Source organism: Mus musculus, chromosome 7 (assembly GCF_000001635.26).
Source record: "Mus musculus strain C57BL/6J chromosome 7, GRCm38.p6 C57BL/6J".
Taxonomy (NCBI): Eukaryota; Metazoa; Chordata; class Mammalia; order Rodentia; family Muridae; genus Mus; species Mus musculus.
In genome coordinates this window covers 128,191,829-128,210,763 of record NC_000073.6, presented here as the reverse complement: position 1 = coordinate 128,210,763, position 18,935 = coordinate 128,191,829, and the positions used below count along the sequence as shown (strand labels likewise).

At 46.8% G+C, this 18,935-nt stretch overlaps 2 protein-coding genes and 1 long non-coding RNA gene across 5 annotated transcripts in view; 2 read left to right on the top strand and 1 right to left on the bottom strand.

The window, feature by feature from the left end:
- The first annotated feature begins 4,397 nt into the window (after positions 1-4,397).
- Positions 4,398-5,329, top strand: Cox6a2 (cytochrome c oxidase subunit 6A2). The gene is made up of 3 exons (NM_009943.2): positions 4,398-4,541; positions 4,728-4,864; positions 4,952-5,329. The coding sequence occupies exons 1-3, from the start codon at positions 4,469-4,471 to the stop codon at positions 5,033-5,035; spliced, it is 294 nt and encodes a 97-aa protein (NP_034073.2). The 5' UTR covers positions 4,398-4,468; the 3' UTR covers positions 5,036-5,329.
- Itgad (integrin, alpha D) overlaps positions 5,260-18,935 on the bottom strand; it is a 31,572-nt gene continuing 17,896 nt past the window's right edge. For all 3 annotated transcript variants that reach the window (XM_006507971.3, XM_006507972.3, NM_001029872.3), the window contains 14 exons: positions 18,527-18,681; positions 18,166-18,294; positions 17,340-17,413; positions 17,026-17,167; positions 12,543-12,656; positions 12,347-12,426; positions 12,155-12,238; positions 7,731-7,809; positions 7,499-7,606; positions 7,341-7,418; positions 7,054-7,167; positions 6,813-6,914; positions 6,119-6,229; positions 5,260-5,702 (listed from right to left, as the gene is read on the bottom strand). In XM_006507971.3, the coding sequence (XP_006508034.1) occupies positions 5,589-5,702; positions 6,119-6,229; positions 6,813-6,914; positions 7,054-7,167; positions 7,341-7,418; positions 7,499-7,606; positions 7,731-7,809; positions 12,155-12,238; positions 12,347-12,426; positions 12,543-12,656; positions 17,026-17,167; positions 17,340-17,413; positions 18,166-18,294; positions 18,527-18,681 (1,484 nt within the window). In that variant the 3' untranslated portion in view covers positions 5,260-5,588. The remainder of the gene's footprint in view (positions 5,703-6,118; positions 6,230-6,812; positions 6,915-7,053; positions 7,168-7,340; positions 7,419-7,498; positions 7,607-7,730; positions 7,810-12,154; positions 12,239-12,346; positions 12,427-12,542; positions 12,657-17,025; positions 17,168-17,339; positions 17,414-18,165; positions 18,295-18,526; positions 18,682-18,935) is intronic.
- 4931431B13Rik (RIKEN cDNA 4931431B13 gene) lies at positions 7,436-18,714 on the top strand. Its single transcript, NR_045183.1, has 3 exons — positions 7,436-7,625; positions 17,303-17,425; positions 18,555-18,714. It is a non-coding gene; the product is annotated as an RIKEN cDNA 4931431B13 gene (long non-coding RNA).

The window sequence follows — 18,935 nt, the reverse complement described above, 5'->3', positions numbered from 1 at the left end:
CGAAAAGAAGCAAATACACCCAAGAGGAGTAGATGGCAGGAAATAATCAATCTCTGGGCTGAATCAACCAAGTAGAAACAAAAAGAACTATACAAAGAATCAACAAAACCAGGAGCTGGTTCTTTGGGAAAATCAACAGGATAGATAAACCCTTAGCCAGACTAACTGGAGGGCATAGAGACAGTATCCAAATTAACAAAATCAGAAATGAAAAGGGAGACATAACAACAGAAACGGAGGAAATAAAAAAAATCAGATTAGAAAGAAAGAAAGAAAGAAAAATTCAAACAAGAATATCTTATGCAACTCAAAATTTATATTACTGGGCATCTCTAACAGTATGGAAGACATCACAAACATCAAAAGTCCTACCTCAGAAAGCAGCCAGTGTGATGTTACATAGTTACTACCAGCCAGAAATAATTCAGACAAAAGTTATTTAGAAAAACATTTACCCTAAAGATTCAATTATGTTACTGAAACTGAGAGGATAAGAGAGTTACTAACCATAAGATAAGGATGAATAATGATCAAAGCAGGTCCATCTTTCCCTGTGGTGTTTGCTCTTCTCGAAGCTATTTCTACATTAATGGTGTTTTGTAATGGATGGTGCCATAGACTCTAGGAATTTGCAACTGTAGTTCAGTGCAAGACTTCTTGTCAATAGCCAGTCTAGAGCCTGGGGGTTTGTTCTACACAAGTGTCTGTTGGACTCTGGAGAGGTGACGAGGTCAGGCAAAGTCCAAGGAAGAAGGGCAGGCCTGGCTGCTTGGACTGAACGGGTAGAAAAATGGAGCAACAGCCAGGGTGGCTCTGAGGCTGTCTGTAAGTTACAGACAGATTGCTCCTATGTTCCCTGTCTTGGTCATTGCAATTGTCTCCAGGGTAAAAAAGGAACTGGGAGGAAGATTCATGCTGGGAAATCCCAGTGCATGCAATGCCTGGGTGTTGGTGACCTGTTCAGCAGCTAAAAGACTGCCCGGGAGACTCTATCTGGGATACTCTTTTTTAAATTGCTTTAATCACAAGCTGTTATAATGCCCCTAATACTCACTGGCTATCCCTGACTGGTTAAAACTGGTTGCTGCTAAAGATGTGAGGACAAAGAAAAAGAAACCTTTTCTCTTTTGATTTGTGCTTCTTGGATTACTCAAGTACTTCTCTTCAAAGATCTTTTTTCCCATTTCACATCTTTCACTTTATTTTCTGATAACTGCTTAAAAATAACCTCTTCCTGGTACTTAGTTATATCACATAAATCCTTTTCGCTTTTTAGAAGAAATCATAGAACTCTGACAACCTTCCTGGAGACCCTATGACTCACCCAGATAGTTCACACATAGCCACCCAGACAGGCTTAGTGTGTAATGATAACAACAACAACAACAATAATAAACAACAATGAGTTTTCTCCTGTGGAGGAGTCAGATGGAATTTATAAAACTAGACTTAATTGGGGCTAAATAAACTCCGTTTTAAAATTAAAAAAAAAAAGAATTCTGAAATTTTGATTTCTTTTTTAAAACACAGAAAAATTACATGACTGTGATTTGTTTTATTCCCAGGCGTAGGGGTGTGAGGCTGCTTCCGACAGTCCGCAGCAGCTGACTATGATTTGCCTCATGCTCTGGCAGAGGCACGGTTTTGCCAGCTGCAGATATTTTCTACCATTGTAACCTTTTGGAATCCTGGGAACTTTTCGGAGGATACATAAATGTGAGGGCCCCAGAGGCAGGCTGGGAGTGTTGGTCACTTGGGGGTGGGGGGGGGTGGAGGGGTTGTTAGTAGCTGTGGTTAAAGAAGAAACAAAAGGGAGGACATTAGATTCAGAGATTTCCCTAATTCTTCTCTCCCTTCTAACCTTGTTTCTCTTTTACCCAGTGTTGGAGTTAAAACCAGGGGATAAAAGAGGGGAGCAGAGAAGAACCCACAAAGTAGCAAAGACAGGTACAGGTGAGTTTGTTTTTTCTCCGCCTGAAGAAGAAGAAGAAAAAAAAAACCCTTCCAGTAATTGGAATCTAACTTATGCATGGTGCAAGGATGCTACAATTGCTACAGATGTTACAGATGCAGATGCTACAGTTCTCACAAGGAAACAGTTATGACAAAACCCTGCTAAATGTGGTGGTATGCACCTGGAAAAACAGCACCAAGGAGGACTTACAATCCAAGCCAGGCAGGGGTACTCAGTGAAAGCCAAACAAAAGAAAAAGAAAGAAAACAGCAGCTGGGAGTGCGAGTTTGCCTTGTGTACCTAGCCTCTGGGTTCCGTCCCCAGCAGCACAAAAATCAACATCATAACACAGAAACCTGTAGAAAATTGGTTAAGTAAAAACCTCCATGTAGGTGCTCAAGTGTACCACACGATGGCGGTAGAGGACAGTAGTGACCTTTGCAGCATTCACTGAGTGGCTGCAAAGAGCAGAGAAGGCAAGGATGGGAATTCTCAGCAAACCTCTGAGAGGCTACTTAGGAGGAAAGGGAGACCTAGAGCCTCTGTAAGTACAAATGTTCCTCTTACTGTTTTCTTCAGTAGCCATAATGGAACTAAATAGGGAGGAGATTAGAGGAAACTGTGTATGGAGGTGGGGTGACAGGAAATTTTAAAGTCACATTTCCACAGCAGTCCCAAAATCCAACAGGACAAAAATGACTATGGGAAGAATTCATTACAGAAAGAGGAACCTGGGTAGATGGAACTATTCCATTTCTATGACATTTATTTACTTGTGGGGCCTGGAAGCATGAATATCTTTTACCTTGTGGGTCTTAGGGATCAAACACAGTTTGTCAGGCTTACCAGCAAGCACCCTTACCTACTGAGCCATCTTACTAGCCCAAGTTTAAAGTAAATGAGAGGTATAGGTGTAGAGCCCTTATTACTTTCCTTTTATAAGTGGATTAGATACATCAAACTTTGCTCAGAGCTAGAGGCATCCTGTTAGACTGTAAACCTGAGTACAGTACAATCCACACCTAGACCATAGCACTTATGGAACGAATGCAGAAGGGTCATGAGTTCAATTCCAGCCTAGCCTACATCGTGAGAGCCTATCACAGAGAGAAAGAACAGAAAGTCCTGTGGCTGAGAATATAGCTTGGGCTACAGAGCTCCGGCTCTTACAATCTTCTCTCCCCCTTTGCCTTTAAGCTTCTTGGGTTGGCTAGATGTATCAGTGGGCAAAGGTGCTCACTATACAAGCCTGGTGGCCTGCTCTCGGCTCCCAGGAGAGTATGCATCATAAAGTTGTCCTCTGAGCGCCACATCCGTGTCACATATGAGCACACACCAATACCAAGTGAAACACAGCAACAACCGAGCCTGAGCTCAGTGGGGGAACATTTAATTAGCATGCACACAGCCCTGGGATTCAATTCCCAGATAATTTTTTAAATGGGCACCTAACTAGTTTTAAGCATATTACTTGTCTACTCTGTGCTAGCTATTGAGAACAGAATATTAAATGAAGTCATTCCGTGCCACTGTGAAAAAATGGTGCATATTTATTTAGATAGACAGTCCAGAGTTGCCCAGGATAGCTTTAGTACATATTTATTTAGATAGACAGTCCAGGGCTGGCAAGATGGCTCAGTGGTTAAGAGCACTGACTGCTCTTCCAAAGGTCCTGAGTTCAAATCTCAGCAACCACATGGTGGCTCACAACCACCCGTAATGAGATCTGATGCCCTCTTCTGGTGCTAGAAGTCAGCTACAGTGTACTTATGTATAATAATAAATGAAGCTTTGGGCTGGAGCAAGCAGGGACTTAGTGATCGGAGTTGACCAGAGCGAGCAAAGGTCCTAAAAATTCAATCCACAACAACCACATGAAGGCTCACAACCATCTGTAGAGCTACTGTATACTCACATATATAAAACAAATAAATCTTTAGATAGACAGTCCAGTGTAGCCCAGGATAGCTTTGACCTTGGTACGTAGTCCAAGATGGCCTTGAACTCCTGACCCTTCTGCCTCCATGTCCCAAGTGCTGGCTGGCATTATAAATAAGTGCACCACACTGAGATTGTGTAGGAATAGGGAAAGAACTCAGGACATTATGGGTACTTGGTAGGCAGACACTGCAGGCAGTCTACCAACTGAGCTACACTCCCACCCCCACCCCACCCCACTGTAAAATTTGTTTTAAAGACAAGATCTTAGGTAGTTCAAGCTGTGATCAAACTCATTAAGTTGATAACAGTGGCCTTGAACTCTGATCCTCCAGCTTACATATTTCAAGTTTGTATCACTTTAAATCTTCTCTTGCCAAAATAAAAGGCACATTGCATCAGCTGCCTGAAGAGGATCTCCTGCCAGTCAAGACCCACTTTAGATAGAGAAAGCCCCTAAAAATAGCCATCCATGTGCGGGCTCAACAGGTGATTGGCTCTGAGAGGGGAGGAGAGCCTCTCGACTGGGTGAAGGAGACAGAGAAGGACAGTGCCATTCCTAGCCTCCCTTTGACAATGGCTCTGCCTCTAAAGGTCCTGAGCCGGAGCATGGCCAGCGCAGCCAAAGGAGACCATGGAGGGGCAGGAGGTAAGTGGGGCCAGGCCTGACTCTGATTTAGTAGCCTAGCCGATCTGTTCTCTTTGCCCGGCTTCCCCCTCCTTCTGTCTCCTGGCTCCTCTCTCCTGATCTACCAGGCACTGATCTTTCAGACCTCTAGGCCCAGGGATAGTTTTTGCCTATGAATCTACTCACACCCCACCTTTGCTCCTCCAGCCAACACCTGGCGCCTCCTGACCTTTGTGCTGGCTCTTCCCGGCGTAGCCCTCTGCTCCCTTAACTGCTGGATGCACGCTGGCCACCACGAGCGCCCAGAGTTCATCCCGTATCACCACCTCCGCATCCGAACCAAGGTACGCCAGAGGATGAGCGAGTGAGAGCATGCAGGGGGATTGCGGGGAGGGACTGTGGTGGGTGACCTGTCTGCCTTCTCTCTGCAGCCCTTCGCCTGGGGGGACGGCAACCACACGCTTTTCCACAATCCCCACGTCAATCCTTTGCCCACCGGTTATGAGCACCCTTGATGTCTCAGCAGACACGCTCTGCCAGCAATCTTCAAATTGGCCTTCTGCACACCGGCTCTGAGAGCCCCTGAGGTTCCAGTGGACAGTTCCAAGCTCAATAAAGGTGTGGAAGTTTTGTGTCCTCTGGCTCTTTGGGAACAGCATGGTGGAAGGGGCTGGGCAGGCTCTTGGGCAGTTGGTATCTGGGTTCCAGTTATTTTTTTTTATATAAGGAAAATGTGATGTTTCCACCTGCATTTTCATTTTATTTTTTAAAAATTTATACAAGCAATACATTGAATATTGAGCATATTACTCAGTCTTGTGTTAGTTCTTATCCATATGTAAATTTATGCTGACCCCATTCCTGCTCTTGCAAAAAAAGTGGATCAGCACTGAAATCTGACACATGGGCAAACCATAAAAATCTCCCAGCTCAGGAGGTAGGGCATCATTTCTGGGAAGTTTCCCAGGCTAGCCCAGAGCTGAAGAGAACTTGTTCCCATGCCAGTAGATTCATAGGCAAAAGCAAAACCAATCTCGTAATTGTGGAGATATACAGGAAAGTAGATTCCTAGGACGTGAGATGTGGAGGAGTCTCATGGTTGGAATCTGCCTGGCCGGCTGGGTCAGGATCTGCAGATGGTAGATCCAGCATCTCTTTATACTGACGTTTGAAGAAGCCAAGCTATAAAATGTAGTAAAGTCAGAAAAACTGGGTAAGAGGGAAGTTGAAGATGAGAGAACTAAAATAACTTCCAGCTGTGTGTCAGGGCAGCCATGTGAATGGCCCTCACGTACAGAGAAAGGCCATGTGCCAAGCAGTCGTTACACTCTTAGTTGTGGGAGGAAGCCACAGGCTCATTGTCGGGCAGATTTGTACATATGGCATGTCTGCTTCAGTTTAGCCATTCTGTGATATAACTTTCATTGTTATTTCAAAAAGGAGAGATGGAAAAAGACCAAGCAAATGTGATAGGAACAGAATATGTGGCCAAGCCTGCCCTACAACTACGATCTGTGTTCTTACTGTCGTATGGTGTGCACGACAGAACTGGTAGTGAACACTAGTAGTGTTAGGAAAATGATGTGAAAACAATTTACCTTGTACAGCGCCACAGTGATGAGAGCCAGTAACAGCAGACCTCCCACTGAGCTGAACACCATGAGGAAGACGGGCTCATAGACCACGTATTCTTCTAGCATCGTTGACACCTGATTTGAAAATCAGTGAATGCTCATTCTTCTCACACATGCACACAAACACTCATACACACAGGCACACAGTACACACAAACACACACACACGCACACACACAGTCATATACATATGCACATATGCGCACTCATATACACACATGTGCACACAAACACTCATGCACACAGGCACACAATACACACAAACACACACATGTGCATGCATGTGCGCACACATGCACACACACAGTCATATACACATGTACATATGCGCACTCATATATACACACACAGGCACGCACACACTCATATGTCCACACACACACTCATATACACCCACACACATGCACACACATGTGCTCACACACACACACACACACACACACACACACACACACAAACACACCCCTTTACTATTCCCCCTCCCTTGCCAATGCCCATGAATGCTTCCAAGCATTGAGCCACAGAAGCATTCATGCATTCTGAGGGTCTAGGAACCTCTACCCTCCGTCCAGGCTGGCAGATCCGCAGCCAGCACTACAGACTGAAGAACATTCAGAGCCCTCTCACCAGCCTGGCAGCTGCCTGCCACAATCACTACCTGGGCTCTCAGAAATGCCTCCTGTCCCGGCAGCTGGGAATACACAGATGTGTTGAATGTGATTTCAGCCTCACTCAGGAGCAACACCTTTTTCTGCAATGTCTGCAAAAGATGGGGTGGGGCAGAGCTGGGAATTAGATCTGGGGAAGCTCAGGGTTCAAGGACTGCCCTGACCCAAGGATGCCCCAGACCCATCGGGCACACATGGTCCAGGGGAGGACTTCTGCTATTGGCCACGCACCTGACTGATCCAGCCGAAGCTGAGGTTGCCCTTCAGAATGAAGTCAAGCTCATCCAGGGTGCCCAAGGAGGGGATGTCACAGCGGAGGTGCAGGCAGTCGGCGATGGCGCAGTCCTGGGGGCAGGAGGGGGATAAAGCTGAGGAGGAGGAGGGCCTTTACTTAGAAAGAGACAAAAAGATGAAACAAAGGCTGGCATTGAGTAGAGAATATACAATCGCAGGCTGACTACACAGTCAGAGTCATCAGTGCATTCCGTGCGTGTCCCCAGCACACGGGCTTTTCTCACCAGCACAGAGCGTCCTTGGATCTGGGTCAGAAGGTCGGAATGTTGAGGAGGTTCCCTCTGTGACACACAGGAGACACCCTAGGAGTGGGGGAGGTGATCAGAGCATGGCATCCTTATAGAGAGGGATTCTGGAGAGAGAACTGCTACGGGCTGTGTACCTGTGCTGGGCTCCTCAGAGTCACATCCCACACGGCCACACCATTCAGAAGGATGGGGACCCAGAAGTTAACGCTGATGGCCAGCGTCAATGGACTCAGGTTATTCACCTGCAGGAGTGGAGACCAGGTATTGGTATGATCCCTAGAACACCCCCATTTATTTCCTACCCATAGTTCTCTAGTCTTCTCCATCTTGAGCTGAGACCAACACACGTATTCTCTAGCTTCTCACACGATATCGATGTTCGGCCTCTTTCTGTCTCTCCCCGTGGGAAGATGAGAAGTTGAAATGCTTGGTAGAATCTTCCTGCCTGGAGAGAATGACATGTTAGTGAGAAACCGCTCCGACGCCATCTCCGTTTGAATCCCAGCTCGCTGTACAGTACTGGGTCCAGCAGCTGATGCAGGGAAACAACGATGGTCTTCAAATGCATCTGCAGCCTCGGTGCCAGCTTCCACTCCTCTCCCCACAGAGCCTTGCCAGGCACCGGAGTTACCAGCTCTTCCCTTGATGCGCTGACTTCTTTATGCCCCCAAAGATCTGTTCCAGCTTTCTTTGGCAGGAAATGTTCTTAACCGAGTTCCAGGGATTTTCACTCAGAGACCCAGCATCTGCACATTCCTTGTACTGATTGATCGCCATTTCCCAGTGGTGAGAAAGCGCTTGTATGCCCCCTCTAGCTGGTAGTCCATCAGATGGGAGGTGGCCTCAGGAACGCCTACAAAGTCTTCTGCCAGAATAAATAAGCCTATGGGACTCTACAAAGGGAAGGCTAGATTACTTGGGACAAATGGAGTGACCCTGTCTCTGGTGGCAGGCATGAAAGCAGATATAGTCGTGTTGGGGCAGGCAAACACATATGGAAGGAGTTGGCCCAGGAACTCAAGCCAAGAGGGTCCCTAAATGCCGACAGGTTCCTATCTACTGGTTGTATTTGTGAGATAGGCTCAAGTCATAGCCTAGACACGCCTTAAATTCACAGCGATCTTCCTACACCTGCCTTCCAGATGCAAAGATTATGACACATCTGGCTTACCCATGGCTTTCAGTAGACATTTGCTATGTTACAAAAGATGGTGGGAGGGGCACAGGAGGAATAGGAGGGGAGAGAGAGTGAGGGAGTAGGATGTGTAAATACATTACTCATGTATGAAATTATCAAAAATAAAAATGTAAATTAAATAACGAAGAACATATTTACCTTTGAAAATGTATTATCTAATACCACTGCTCATATGAGTAAAATGTTTCACACACACAAGTCTTTTTGTGGGGCGTTTGGACAGTCCTGGGGATTTCAGAAGTTAAGCCGTGGTCCCCGCCTTCCCAATGCTTGATGATGTCTCTGATCTCAGCAGAATTAAGCAGGAAGGCACAGTGGTTCCAGCACTCGGGAGGCAGAGGCAGGCAGATCCCTGTGAGTTCAGGGCCAGCCTGGTCTACACAGTGAGTTCCAGGACAGCCAGGGCCGCATAGTGAGACCTTGCTTTTTGTTTTTGATTTTTTTAAAAAAGAATTGAGCTCTAAGAAGGGCCAACATGCTTCATCAGCACCCAAAACCTCTGCAGAGCCCCCCCCCCGCCCCGTTTCACGCTATCAACTGGACATTTAAGAACACAGAGGAGACTGGGGGTGTGGCTGTGCCGGGCACTTGCTTAGCAAGCTCTAGGCCCCAGGTTCAGTCCTCAGGCACTGCTGAAGAATTGCCCAAGTTCGCATCTCAGACCCACCACTTCCTACTCAACAAAGTAACTTGGAGCATAAGTCATTTAACCTCATTAGAGTCCCGCAGAAGGCTGTCGCGGCACCCCCCACACATGAGCTCTCTATAACCGTTGGGAGTTTTCTCTTAGCTGGGATTCCTCTGTGCCTCCCAAACCTCTTCTGTCTCTGCTTCCCTTTTCTTACTTTAACATCTCCAGCTCTAAGCCTCTTTCCTTTTAAAAACAATTATTTTACATGGATTTGTTTATCTGGGGGAAGGCATGTGCCACTGTGCACATTTAATGTTCCCTGACTCTACCATGTGGGCATCAGGCTTGCCAGTGGCTTCACTCTCTGAGCCATCTCCTCAGGCTTAAACATCTTTTCAAAGCTGAGTAGAGCTCTCAGCCTTCCTCCATCTTGAGAGGACACAAACCCTCTCTGGAAGAAGCCCCTGGGCCCTCCTGCTTGCTTTGGACCACATAAGCAGCCCTGTCACACAGGGTGGCCTTGTACAAGACATTCAGTGTGGCTTACCTGGTGAATACAGGGGCAGGTTATTAAACCTCTTGAATTTTTTTATTGGTAAAAATAGAGATAACAATGTGGTTATCCAGAGGATTAAGTGAAATTACTACGAGGAAGAAGAAGAAGAAGAAGAAGAAGAAGAAGAAGAGGAGGAGGAGGAGGAGGAGGAGGAGGAGGAGGAGGAGGAAGAAGAGGAAGAGGAAGAAGAGGAAGAGGAAGAGGAGGAGGAGGAGGAGGAGGAAGGAGGAAGGAGGAAGAGGAGGAAGAGGAGGAAGAGGAGGAAGAGGAAGAGGAGGAAGAGGAAGAGGAACAAGTAACTCTTCCCAATCCTCACTAAAATAAAAACAATAGTATATTTAACTGTAAGCTGTGTTTTCCTAGGGAGAAAGAGGAAATTCATACATACAATCCATGGGTCATGTCACTGAAAATGACACATTTGATCCCCCTCCAGTCCTCCCATGCACTCAGTGGCTACAGCCACAAACCCCACCAAATGGATCTCTCAATGGTGTCCCAACAGCTCTCCACTCTGCGGAGTAACCGTCCACTCTGGAAAGTCCCTTGCTTGCTTCTAGCTTACCCTGCCCCTGCATTCACCTACGCACCTTCAAACCCCATAGCAGCAGCTTTGCCCTGACTCTCCCACCAGCTCTACCCTCCTCTGACCTTGCTTGGCCCCTGTGCAGAGCAGACCTATCCTGTTGGGTCAGGCTCCTGAGCACACAATGCCCAGAAAAGTCTTGCCCTCGATAGCCTAGCTTCACGCAGTGTCTGATACCACATCTAGCACTGAGGGAAGCTTCCTGGGAAAGGAAGACAGCACTGGAAGAAGAAGAGTTAAACAATGTGGCAAAGCCATGTGCCACCAGCAGACCAGTATACCAGAGCAGTATACAGCTTTTCATGGTGTGTTACAGATGATTAGACACAGACCAGACACAGACACAGACACAGACACAGACACACAGACACACAGACACACAGACACACAGACACACAGACACACAGACACACAGACACACAGACACACAGACACACAGACTCACAGACACAGACACAGACACACAGACACACAGACACACAGACACACAGACACACAGACACACAGACACACAGACACACAGACACACAGACTCACAGACACAGACACAGACACACAGACACACAGACACACAGACACAGACTCAGACTCAGACTCAGACTCAGACTCACACAGACACAGAAACAGACACATAGAGACACAGACATAGACACAGACACAGACACAGACACAGACACAGGCACAGGCACAGGCACAGGCACAGGCACAGGCACAGGCACAGGCACAGGCACAGACACAGACACAGACACAGACAGGCACAGGCACAGGCACAGGCACAGGCACAGGCACAGGCACAGGCACAGGCACAGGCACAGGCAGGCACAGGCACAGGCACAGGCACAGGCACAGGCACAGGCACAGGCACAGGCACAGGCACAGGCACAGGCACAGGCACAGGCCACAGGACACAGGCCACAGGACACAGGACACAGGACACAGGACACAGGACACAGGACACAGGACACAGGACACAGGACACAGGCCACAGGCCACAGGCCACAGGCCACAGGCCACAGGCCACAGGACACAGGACACAGACACAGACACAGACACAGACACAGACACAGACAGACACAGACACAGACACAGACACAGACACAGACACAGACACAGACACAGACAGACACAGACACAGACAGACACAGACACAGACACACACACAGACACAGGCACAGGCACAGGCACAGGCACAGGCACAGGCACAGGCACAGTCACAGACACAGACACAGACACAGACACAGGCACAGGCACAGGCACAGGCACAGGCACAGGCACAGGCACAGGCACAGGCACAGACAGACACAGACACAGACACAGACACAGACACACAGACATATGGCTGGAAACCCACACAAGACTTTCCATGGGAGGAAGCTGAGCGGCTGCTCCAGACTGGACACAGTTTGAGTGTGTTCTCCGAGGGTTTGTATGTTGGGAGTTTGGCCATCAGGTGACCATGTTGGGAAGGGGCGAGACCTTTATGAGGGGAGAACCTAGGGGGAAGTTGCCCGACTGGAACCTCCCCTTTGCTTTGCCTCCCTATTCTAGCTGTGTGATCATCTTCTAGCTCACCGTTCTGTCATTGGCACGCCCTCTGCCATCTGTGGTCCAGGGGACTCTGGTCAAATTTGGCACTATGCTGCTTAGACTGTCACCCTCCCGACTGTGAGCTAAAGAAAACCTCTTCTTTATAAGGATCCTGCCTCAGTCACCATCATGGAACAGGCTGATTCTGAAGCCCATTACACAAAGAGCCAGCTAAGAGGTTCCCGGCTTGGAGGGAGGTCAAAGGCGCAAGGTTAGAGCTAAGGATTCTTACCTACTGATCACGGTATAGACCGTGTACTTCACCGGAAGCTCCAGCTGGAAGGCAGTCTTGCTGGTTTCAGGCTTATTATTCTCACTGGAGAAAAAGAAAGGAAGACAACTGTGAAGGAATCCAGGAACCTGATACCCAGCTGGGACATAAAACTGGCGTAGGAGTGACATACCCTAGCTCTCCTGGGCTCACCTGCTTGCGCTGGCCCTCAGAAGCAACCTGTCTCCCAGGAAGGCCTTGTAGGAGACATCAAATGTGATCATGAAGGTGGCCTGAGAGACATGAGAGAAAAGAAGGCATGGAAATGGAGAGGCTCACGGGAAAGTCAGGGAGGCCGGTGCTGAGGCCAGGGCCGCGGGGGTTGGGGGGAGGGGCAGACAGCACCGACCTTGGCACCTTCTCGGAAGATGGGGTGATTGATGCTACAGCTGCTGCTCCTCAGGCTCTCCTGGCCCGTGGGCTCAGCCTCACATGCCAGGCGTAGTGGGTACGGATGAGGTTGCTTATAGGAGAGGAGAATTTGAGTTATTGCATTAGTTGCTTTCCTGTGGCTATGCTAAAAAACCCTATGGGCAAGACAACTTAAATATAGAGAGTTTACTTGGTACAGTTCGAGAGGGAAATGAGTCCACCATGGCGGGGAGGTTTGACAGAAAACAGCAGGCATGGTGGCCAGAGCACAAACTGAGGGCTCACAACCTCAACCGCAAGTGTGAAGCTGCAGGTGTAAACTGCAAACAGCCAAAAGCAAGGTTGCAGCCCCTAACCTCCCAGACGGTGCCACCAACTGAGGACCAAGTGTTACAACTCTTAGGACTATGCGGCGGGGAGGGGGGGAGCGGGCAGGGGGAGGTATTGTTAATCCAAACCAGCACAGTTAGCCAGATAGAGATAGATAGATAGATAGATAGATAGATAGATAGATAGATAGATAGATAGATAGATAGGACTGGCATATGACCGAGGTGGCATTGCAGAGCAGTCGGGGGACAACACATTTCTCAGTAAATGATACCAAGAAAAATCATCCCATATTGAAAAACAAAAGTACAGAAAGAAAAACGAAATTGGATCCCTACCTTATTTTATGCATTAAAATAGACTCTAGTAGTACTTTAAAAGACTTGTCTGTACAAAAGTGAAACAATAAAGGGTTTTAAAGGGAATATAGCTTGTTATAACCCCACTCATACATGTTAGGTGCATTCTCTAACACCAAACTACATCCCTTCCCTAGGAAACACTTTTTTACATTTAAATAATCTTTTATTACGAGCATATCCCACACGTGTGCGTGAGACTCAGAGTCTTGGAGATTGAGCTCAGGCCATTAATCTTGGTAGCGAGTGCCCTCAACCTCCTTTTCTGGGCTGGCGATGTTGTATAGTTGTTTCATGGTCGATTCCTAGAACCTCATAATTGGGTTTAATAGCACATGTCTGTAACCCTCGACTTCAAAAGTTCAAGGTCAGCCTGGGACCATGACACCTTGTAGTCACTGAGTTCTTGACTGGAGTCAGATCTTGCTGGAGTTGGCAGGAACAAGGAGACAGTGGCTATAGGATGGGGGGCAGTGACTCTTGGTGTATAAGCCTGGGAGAAAGTATGGACTTGGGGAGGGGGGGCCTGAGGTCTAAGGGGCAGGTAGGAAGACACACACTGGGGTATTGGGATGTGACGAAGTATTTCTTAAACATGACTCATAAACAAAAATACTAAGAACAAAGGGAAAGACCGATAAACTCAATTCTGGTTGAATTAAGACATCCTTTATAGTACTAAAAGACACAGTACAGAGACTGAAACACTATCATTAGCACATCACTAAAATAGGACCATTATAGTCTGTAAAGGCCCCATCCAAATCAGTGTTTGAGAATGGGTCTCCCTAGGTAGTCTGGAATGGCCTAGAACTCACTATGTAGACCAGGCTAGCCTCAAACTCACAGGGATCCTTTTGCCTCTGCCTCCCAAGAGTTCTGACATTAAGGGTGATTGCCACAACACCCAGGGTTTTTTGTCATTTTTTTATAGACAGGATCTCACTATGTAGCTCTGATTGGCCTGGAACTCATTATGTAGACTAGACTGACTTCAAACTCACAGAGATCTTCCTGTCTCTGCCTCATGAGTACTAGAATTAAAGGCATGTGCCACTGTGCTGGCCAATTTTTTAAATACAGGAAAGAACAGAAAAGAATATGTAGATAGACTCATCCCAAAAGGAAAGACCCAAAGGATCATAAAATATATATAAAGTTGCACAACCTCTCTAGAATATTCCAAACAAAAGCTGCAAAAAAAAAAAAAAAAAAAAAAAAAAAGACCGAGAACACATTGATGATTGAAAAGTCTGACAGACAGGCACTCTTATGTGCTGCTCACAGAGTATAAATGGGTTAAAAAAATACTTCTAAAATGTTATAGAATCCATGTGTGATGTAAACCTTCCAAAATATTATCCATTGTGTCTCAAATCAGGAAAGCACCTATCAGCTGTAGAACGGCTAAACTGGCCATGTTCATATAGAGGCTAAACTGTGGCCATGTTCATACAGAGGCTAAACTGTGGCCATGTTCATACAGAGGCTAAACTGTGGCCATGTTCATACAGAGGCTAAACTGTGGCCATGTTCATACAGAGGCTAAACTGTGGCCATGTTCACACAGAGGCTAAACTGTGGCCATGTTCACACAGAGGCCCCACACAGCAGTGAAGCTGCTCTACTGTTGTGTTAGGGTTTGAATGGCATCTGCTTGTGTACTTTGTCCTCAGGGATGATGCTGTGTTTGGGGGGTCGTAGAATGCTGGGGGCATAGAACCTAGCTGGATGACACAGGTTCTTTGGAACGGGTCTTGCAGAATGCAGCATCCTGCCTTAGCTCCGTTTCTTTACTGCAGAGGCAAAACCGGTTCCTTACACCACAGAGACCACACTGCAGCCCCTGTGCCTCCCCTGCCACAAACAGACCTTGCCTTCTGTGATGGCTGCTAATCTTGGTTGTCAACTTGATTACACATGGAATCAACTAAATGCCAGGCTGATGGGCACATCCGTGATGTGACTTACTTAATATGATTGAGGTAGGAAGTCCCACCCTAAATCTGGGACACACTTATACTGGTAGTTGACAGAAAAGGAAATTGAAGAAGGAACCTTTGCTCTTTGTCTGCTTGCCCTCACTCCAGTGTAACAGGCCCTGAGACCTGAGTACCACTGATGCCAGGTTAAAGGCAACATTCTGACCTTAAAACCCAGCACATAGCCCCCACACCTGACCAAACCAGAACAAAGGACTAACCCACTGAAGACCTAGGCCATAGTTTCAGGGTCCAGAAAGGTCTCTAAATGGGCTGACTTTGTTTTATGGCTCCTGTAGTTTGCTTCTTTGCTAACTATTCTGGCTAACCAAAGTGTGATAGCCAGGATGTGGGTTTTGTTCACAAAAGACAAAAAGGCAAAACAAACAAACAAACAAAAAACAGTAAACCTCATGGCTGCATGATTTTGGCAAGTTTCCTGTGCAGCCACTGGTCAACAATCCCGACTTTCTTTTGGCTTTAAGAGCGTAAGTATGCTCTCTGGTGAAATTACCTCACAGCACTAGGTAGCATGTTCACCCATCTGTTGCTGTGGCTTGTACCAAACCCATCTTTTTCAGAATTCCAGCACAGACTGGAGACCGGCAGCTCTCCAAGGAGTCCTCCAGAACACTAGCACCAGATCGAGACTCCAGAGATATCACTTTCATGACTGAAATTCCCATATTGTCTTCCTGGATGTCCCAAGTCAGCCATCGCTGGACTTCCTGTACAACATGCTAGAAACTAGTCTAATACACTCTCCTTTAATATATATTCATTATATCAGTTCCATTTCTTTAAAGAACCTTGACTAATAGATACACCTTCTAAACTGTGAAGCCAATATGCCTTCCTCTTTTAGGTTGTTTCTGGCAGGTGTTTGGACACAGCAGGGTAGCTACCACAAGCTACATCCGGCAACATGGCTGGATCTCACAATGCTGAAGGGAAGGGTTAAGGCACAGAAGAGCAAACACAGCATGCTTCCATTCACATGAAGTTTAGGCACCGGCAAAACTGAACAGTGTGATCTAGGGACACACTCATGGATGACAAATCTACAGACACCTGGAAATGACTAACAGGAAGTTAAATATATGATTATCTTAGGAGAGAGAATGGAGTTATAGATAGGGAAAGATAGAAAGTCGGGGTGCTTTGAGAATGCTGGTAGTTTTCTACTTTTGACTAGGTACTAATTGATGGATATTTGCTCAGTATTGTTTATTAATTGATACATAGGTTTAATATACCTTTATCTGTGTAGTTTTCTATTATCTATGATGGCATTTAATATCACATATGTGGTAGGAGAATTTACAAGACAGGAGGTTATAGGGCGGGGGTGAAGCATTTTGGTTTGAAAATCGCCTGAGCGTTGCAAGATTTTGTGTGTGAAGTTTTTATGTGTGAGTGGACATAATCCCTATTGTGAGATATTAAGAAAGCAGAAACTTAACCAGACTGTGAGATTTAAAAGTGGAGCCTTTGGGAAGTGATTAACATTATACAAGGTCATTAATGTGGTACCCCATGATAGAAGATGAAAGAAAACCCCCACAGACGTCTTTGCTATATCATTCCTTGAATTGCCTTGAGAGTCTGTCTTGAGACTGCCACCAGATGCATCTCTTAGGTTTGTACTTCCAGAATCATAAGCCAAAATAATTATCTTTTAATATTTCTTTTCAAAATAACTCTTTATAACTTATTCAGCCTATGGTATTTTGGTATCAGGAACAGAAAAGGCCCTACCTGTCTAGTTGAGTCCAAGGAACTGACTTACCTGGGCTCTTGTCACCCGTCGGTAAGATAGCTCTGCTGGGTAGTAGAACTTGATTAAGGTTCCATAGCTGTCCTCACCCTCATTCCAAACTGTTACTGTCACAGTGAGCTCTGGGGAGCTTCCTACCTCCAAGACCTGCAGGCTGAGGAGGGAAGGTCAAGCCTAAAGGCGTGACTCCATTGGAGACAAGTTGAAAATTGAATCAGGGGCAGAGGCAAGATGGTGAGAACCCTTGACCTGTGAGCTGATAGTATTCCAACAGAATTCATTTTCTTAGAGAGCCGGGGCATCACATGGAAGGAGATCAAACTCACCCTGAGAAGTTGAAGCTGACGCCCAGGTTCCCCTCACACAGGAGCTCCTGCTTACAGTTCTTCTCAAACGGGAACTGAAACAAAAGGTTTGCTCCTTTTTCATGCAAGTCTAGTATAAGTCTCTGACCTCCTTGGACTATTAGCACGCCTCCCCTCCCGTGGTTCTCACAGACACTAGCAAGGAATGGACAGAGGCTGAAGGCTGGAATGTGAAAGAATGACAGCACAAGATCCTGACTTCACCACACCAAGCTTTAGTTGGATCAATATGCACCCCAGCAGCTATTCAGTAGACATTAAATGCCAGTAATAGACGCAAGTTTTCCACTGGGTGGAAGTCTGGAGAAGTGAAAACTTCAGGTGACTTAGATATGGCTACAGTGCTCAAGAAATGTGGGGTCCAGGACAGTCACCAGTGCAGATGCAGATCATTTTTGTCCCTAGTGACATCGCTTTGAAATGGGATCGTCATAGCGGACTTGGGGGGCTGGAGAAAATGTGGAAGATGAGAGACACCAAGAGTGATCAGGTTGGCACTTAACTTCAGACAGGGAGAAGGAAATAGTTTTCAAAGGAGAATTACAGCAGACAAAGGCTCCGAGGTAAGCATGAGAGAAGAGAGCCAGTGTGTAGAATGTTTATGTCCCGACATAATGGGACTAGCTGGGTAAGCGCAAGGATACAAGCCACACTGGGCCTGAGAAGCTGGGGGTGGGGGGTTGGATTTGTTGCCAGAGGTGGACAATGAGGATCTATTGTGGGATGCTAAGCATGTGGAGACACACTGTAGCGATCCTGTTCCCTGGACTCGTTGGAAGCTACTCACAGAAGCTGTTACATGGTCTTGTGAGCCCACAGCCAGCACAGGACGAAGGTTCCTGGATGGAGCAGAGTCCCCTGCCAGGGATAAGTTAAGGCGCAGGATGATAGGGGTCACTGCATCCTCCACACAGTCCTGAGGAAGAAGGAACTTTGCAGAACCACCATCGGTCTTCTCCATCATGGGCTCCTCCTTCTCTGCCTCCAGACAGCACCACATCCAGGCTGCGGAGCCAGGCTGTCCTCAGGGTCCTGTTCTCTCTGGCTTCACTGTCCTCACTCTTCCAAAGTCACACACTAGGGAGCTAGTCTTGGTTCCTCCCCCACCAATCTCCAGCCCCTGGCTTTCCCCAAACCCAAATCCTCACTGGCAAAAGCAGCTTCATTGTTTCGCAGTGATCACCAAGCCCCAGAGTCTTCCTTCGGGTCAAAGTGCAGTTCTTCGTCTCATCAAAAATGGCACGAGAAATCAGACGGCCCGGATCCAACGCCAGATCATACCTGACAGAGCTTTGGACATCACCTGAAATAAAGGGGAAAGGAAAAATGTAAAACCAACTAGAACCTAGAACTTCCTATTTATGTTTATTTGTTTATACTTGTTGAGCACTTTCCATGGCTGCATCAAATTTTGGGGAATATACATGGAAACAATAATAGATGTTAGCTAGACAATAGATAAGATGGATAAATAGATGACCGATAGACAGACAGATAGACTGACTGTCACTTGACTCATGAATCTCAGTCTAATAAAGGAGCTAAACACATGGTCCA